The sequence below is a fragment of the Triticum aestivum genome, chromosome 2B (genome assembly GCF_018294505.1).
Source record: "Triticum aestivum cultivar Chinese Spring chromosome 2B, IWGSC CS RefSeq v2.1, whole genome shotgun sequence".
Lineage (NCBI taxonomy): Eukaryota > Viridiplantae > Streptophyta > Magnoliopsida > Poales > Poaceae > Triticum > Triticum aestivum.
This window is the reverse complement of record NC_057798.1, coordinates 625649717-625654742: the sequence shown is the minus strand read 5'-3', so window position 1 is coordinate 625654742 and position 5026 is coordinate 625649717. Positions and strand designations below refer to the sequence as shown.

The window sequence follows — 5026 nt, the reverse complement described above, 5'->3', positions numbered from 1 at the left end:
GAATATGAACATACTTTACTTCTCACCGAGTGGTGAAAGGATATCTCAGATTTCACAGTATCATGCGCTACAATCAATGTACACTTTTCGAAGTGGCTACAAATTTAGTACAGTGCCGGCCTTCGTTTCCTTGATCTGTCGCTGATACTGCAAAAGAGAGAGTACCGCTCTTCATCACGGTCTAAATGGTCGGCACATGCTCTACATCGAGGAGCAGAAGACAGTGCGCAATAATCCGCACCGTTATCCGAACAAATTCGGCGTAACAATCACTCCATATGCACAGCACGACACAATCACATGAGACCCAAGAGCGCCCTACTACACGCCACCTCGGTTAGAAAATCAGAGGGGAGCCCGCTCCTTCTTCCCGTCGCACCTCCCGATTTCCCGGCCCACGCACCGCCCTAATCAATGTACAGTCCGGCCATCTCCGGCCCCGCCTAAGGTACCTCCAGCGACGACACGGGCAGATCGCCCGCCGAATCAACGGGCCTCTGCGACGCCGCCATCTTCGCGGTGATCTCCGCCACGACCAGCCTCGACAGCAGCAGCCCGGCGACGAGCGCCGACGCCATGAGCATCGTGAACACGCCGCTCCAGCTCTTGGCGGAGATGTACCCCGTCAGGAGCGGCCCGACGGCCGCGCCGATGGACCCCGTGCCGTCGATGATCGCCGTCACGGTGGCCAGCGCGCGCGAGTTGCCGTTGAGCGAGCTGTGCGTGCCGAGGTCGGCGGACACGGCGGTGGTGATGAGCGCGTAGGGCCCGTTCACCAGCACCCCCGTCACGAACATGAGCGCCACGTTCCACGTCAGCGAGATGCTCCCGTAGATGCGGTAGAAGAAGAGCGCCGGTATCGCGGAGAAGGTGAAGGTCGCCGCCGTCAGCGCCCGCGCGTCCAGCCGGTCGGAGATGTGGCCGGCCAGGATGCCGCCGACGACGCCGCCCACGTCGAACAGGGTCGACAGGATCCCCGCCGCAGAGTCTGACAGATATTCTCCCCCGATCTCTGAAAATCAGGACCAGAACAAAACGGCGGTCAGGTTCATATTTTATCTCCACGTGCTGCCAGCATGATATACAACTAGACGAACCTGTGTGGCTGAGGTAAAAGGGGAGCCAATACAGGAACGTGTAGGCCACAAGCTTGCAGAAGAAGAGGCAGAGAGCAAACGGGGCAACGCCGGGAATTCTCCATGCCTGGATGAACCCCACTGCCTCGTCTCGTCCACTCGAATGTCCCTCCAGCAGAGGCACATCCGTGCCATTCTTCTCGTAGTCCTTCACATGGCGATCCTGCTCGACGCCTATCACCTCCGGATCAACAGGCAAGAACAGAAACACGGCGAGCCCGACCAGCGCGATCATGGCACCTGGCACTGCAAACGACCAGCTCCACCCAAACTTCAGCATGGCAGCCGCGATCAGCGAGCCAGAAATGTTTCCCACCGAGGTGTGAGCGTTCCAGATCCCCATGATCAGCCCCCTCTTACTCTTCCCAAACCAATTGCCGACGACCGCGACCACGGAGGGCCAGCCGGACGACTGGAACAGGCCGGCGATCATCTGGACGCCCAGAAAGTAGTAGAAGCTGTGGATGTTGAGCCAGTAGCCAGCTCCGAAAGCGCCGGTGAACAGCCCGGTCCCTACCATTCCGATGGTCAGGAGGATCCTGAGATCCACCCGGTCACCCAAATGGCCGGCAAAGAACATGCCAATGGCATACACCCCAAGGAAAGCCAAGTCGATCTCGCCGAGCAGCCCGGTGCCATCCTCGCCATTGAACGGAGCCCAGCCGCTCTGGAGAGCCGTGTTGTTCGCTGCGCCTTTCAGTTCTTGAAGATACATATGGCTCGGCCAGTGCAACAAGCCTAGGTTTGTTGTCTTGGGATCAAGAACACTCTTGACAATGCTTGTGGTTTTCCTAGTAGCATGATAACTAGCATATGACAGGAAGGTGAGCACCAACACAAGAGCCTGAGATGATCTGAAGGAGAGAGGGCCGCCGCGGACACACTCGATGAGCTGAATCCCCATGGGCTTTATGCTACCCATTCTGCTTCTGCTCTCAGTAGAGGAGCCCATGCGTGACCCTGAATTTGGCTTCTCCACAAACCGTTAGTTAATGTAGCCGGGAAGAAGGCCGGCTGGTGTTATTGCCTAATATCTGAAAAAAACCAAACACGGCAAATGTCAGAATTATCCAGATAAGATCATAAGTGCTGACTGACAGCTTGACACAAATGTGGAACCTGGAGTTATGAAAATGAAAGTGACAGGTGCAAATGCTTATTTTGCAACAAGGAGTAATCATCCTATAACAATGTTTGAATGAATTATTGGGGCCAAGGACTAGATGGTTCCTGAAATAAAATAAACAGCACGCTATATTGCTACCACTTTGCACTTCCTGTCATAAGATTAGGTTGGATGTTGCGAATTTTTTAGGTGGGATGTTACGAGCACAACATTGTTAAATCACTGAATCTTTTGTTTGAGCGGCCCCTGGTATCAGCATACATATGCCTACAAATGAGCACTTTTCATCAGAATCAACCTAACAGGATAGCCAAGCGCCCAAGCTCAAAATTAAAAAAGCAGGGACCCTGTATGATATATACACCACCCGGGATTGAACAGAGAAAACAATCACTATCTTCATACAGTTGAAGATAACCTGAAATTGATTGGAGGATTTGGTCGATAAAAGGGGGCAAGATCTAATGATCACTACCAAAATCAAGAAGTGCGATTGAACTTGGATTGATCAACTGAAATAAATGGTACGAAAGGAGAACAGAAAACATCCTACCAACACAGCAGCATCTCACCTCCTGTTCAGCAATGGGAGGGAAGAGGAGAAGGCAAGGCGCACAGATTCGTGAATATGAGCCCAAGGGAGGATGAATATAAAGGGGAAGAAGCACGACAAGGCCGGTCTTGCAAGCAAGGCAAGGCAGCCCGACAACAGAAGCAACCGAACCAACGGATCTTACTCTTTCAGAAAGAGAAAGCAGAGCAAGCAGAGAGGCTAAGTTGCCCGAAGCTATGCAACTTGCAAGACAACCGTTCAAGAGAAGTCGGGCGATCCGTTATGCCGCCATGGCCGGCACCGCGAGAAGCCGCCTTTCTCTGACGCAGGGGGACTAAACGGAACTGAAAGCAAGATGGGGAGGCGCCGGCATGACGCGAGCCATTCATTACCTGCGGAGAGAGGACGGATCGACGTGCTGGCGGTTGAGGTTGCCCGGGACACAGAGGATGTGTGGTCGTCTTCTTCTTCGTCTCCGGCCAGCTGTTGGGAAGTCGGGTCGTGGTGCGTGACCCGGGAGGGAGGGAGGGGGGGCTCGTGGTCGTGGGGAGCGCGGACCGTGGAAGTGCTGAGGCGCCTCGGCCGTGGGCTCCGAGGAGCTAGCTGCTCGTGTTTTATACCGGTGCTGGCGACAGCGTTTGTTCGGCTGCTCCTGCTCGTGGTGCCCGTGGGCCGCCGCCGGATCGGGTGTTTCCCCGGTGTGGTCACGCACTCACGCCTACGGTCTCTTCTTTGTGGTGCATAATCCCGTTGCTTAACGACAAGAGGCATATTGAGTGAGTATACTGTTTTAGTTGACTAAACTCGTGTTATACTCCTAAATATAAGGGGAAGCATGTTGCTTCAAACGTGGATAGTCCAACACAAGCGTGGAACCAAATATTCACTCATGGTATTAAAAAAATTCAACATTGGCAGTGCCACTGTGCCAGGTTAAAAAAAAGGGCTAGAAATTCCCATGTGAATTAGAAAGAAAAACGGACATGTATATACTGTAACATTGTGCGTGCAGGCTGCAGCAGAGCAACGGCTTATAAGCCTGCTGCGAAGTTGCACGAGCAAGCGATCCTTGTTCATACCGGGGGTGACGAGACGCACGCGCCGAGGTTTCCCGGCTCTCCCCTTCCCAGCAAAAGAAAAGAAAAGAAAAGAGGCGAAAAAGGTTGCCCCGTTGAGCAGATTTGCTTGCGGCCGGCTGCGACTCCAAGAATAGATTAGTCTCTCGAAGGGAATATTGGGAGCGGATATCCTTTTCGGGGGCGGATATTCGCGGAGCTAAAATTATATGCCTCGTACCGGATCCCAACACCTGTGGGGCCCGCGCCAAACGCGATCCTGTGCCTCACGTCATGTGGCGCCGTTTAGTATTCTCCAGTAAACCGCATGCTAACTGGCCGCGGTTTGCTAACTTTGCTTCGACGCAACGTATCATCACAAATTATAATAAACATTGTCAATTCCCAGTTTTTCTGAAGTCCGAATGTACCAGAAATTGTTAACATTTAACAAGGCGGAAAAGTAGAAGATGAACGGTGGAAATCTGGGGGCGACCGGACGAACCTTTTGCTTTTTTCTGTTTCGATCGCCGTGCAGTGCCCCTGCCCCTGCCTGCGGCCGACGTGAACCGGAGGGCGACGACTGTTGTGCGCGTGGGGGCGCAGTCGTCCGGCGCGGCGTGTCTGCGCATGAGATGAGACGGGGGGAATCGGGGTCAGGAGAAGAAATGCAAGGGCGCGATTGATTGGCCCGGCGGTGACAATACCTCGATTCGTCGACGGGATCGAGCCCAGCAGGATCGAGCTCCGTCGAGCGAACGGACAAACCAGGGCGAAGAGGCCGCCCGCCTATTTATGCCGGGGGAATAGTAGCATCCCTCCGGGTTTCAGAAAAAAGTGGGGAAATTAAAATAGCTACAGACGCAAAGGTGAAATAAATTAGAAATAAAAGGTGAACCGATGTGCTATTTACGTAGTACCACGTATACAGTACGAGGTGGAACAAACCATTGTCTTTTAATGGGATGGGAGTGGCTACACGTCATCGGATGACTGGATTTTTATTTTTGGGCCAGTCATTTTTCTTTCTGCATCGTCCGATGTGCAACGAACGGGAAGATGTACATTCTTCTACCTCTCGCTTGGCACTGTTTATGATCTTCCTCGAACCTCCGACGACCGCCAACCGAACCACTTGCATTTGCCATGTGCGACC

At 53.3% G+C, this 5026-nt stretch overlaps 1 protein-coding gene across 3 annotated transcripts; it reads right to left on the bottom strand.

Annotated features, from left to right (window-relative positions):
- On the bottom strand, positions 1-4695 carry LOC123046381 (putative glycerol-3-phosphate transporter 1). 3 transcript variants are annotated; one of them, XM_044469737.1, is made up of 4 exons: positions 4578-4695; positions 4376-4494; positions 1098-2170; positions 1-1012 (listed from the first exon to the last, which is right to left on the bottom strand). In XM_044469737.1, the coding sequence occupies exons 3-4, from the start codon at positions 2086-2088 to the stop codon at positions 444-446; spliced, it is 1560 nt and encodes a 519-aa protein (XP_044325672.1). In that variant the 5' UTR covers positions 2089-2170; positions 4376-4494; positions 4578-4695; the 3' UTR covers positions 1-443. The 3 variants fall into 3 exon arrangements, with proteins under 3 accessions (XP_044325672.1, XP_044325671.1, XP_044325673.1); XM_044469736.1 differs by lacking the exons at positions 4376-4494; positions 4578-4695 and adding an exon at positions 3208-3412; XM_044469738.1 differs by lacking the exons at positions 4376-4494; positions 4578-4695 and adding an exon at positions 2835-3181.
- Between the last annotated feature and the right edge of the window lie 331 nt (positions 4696-5026).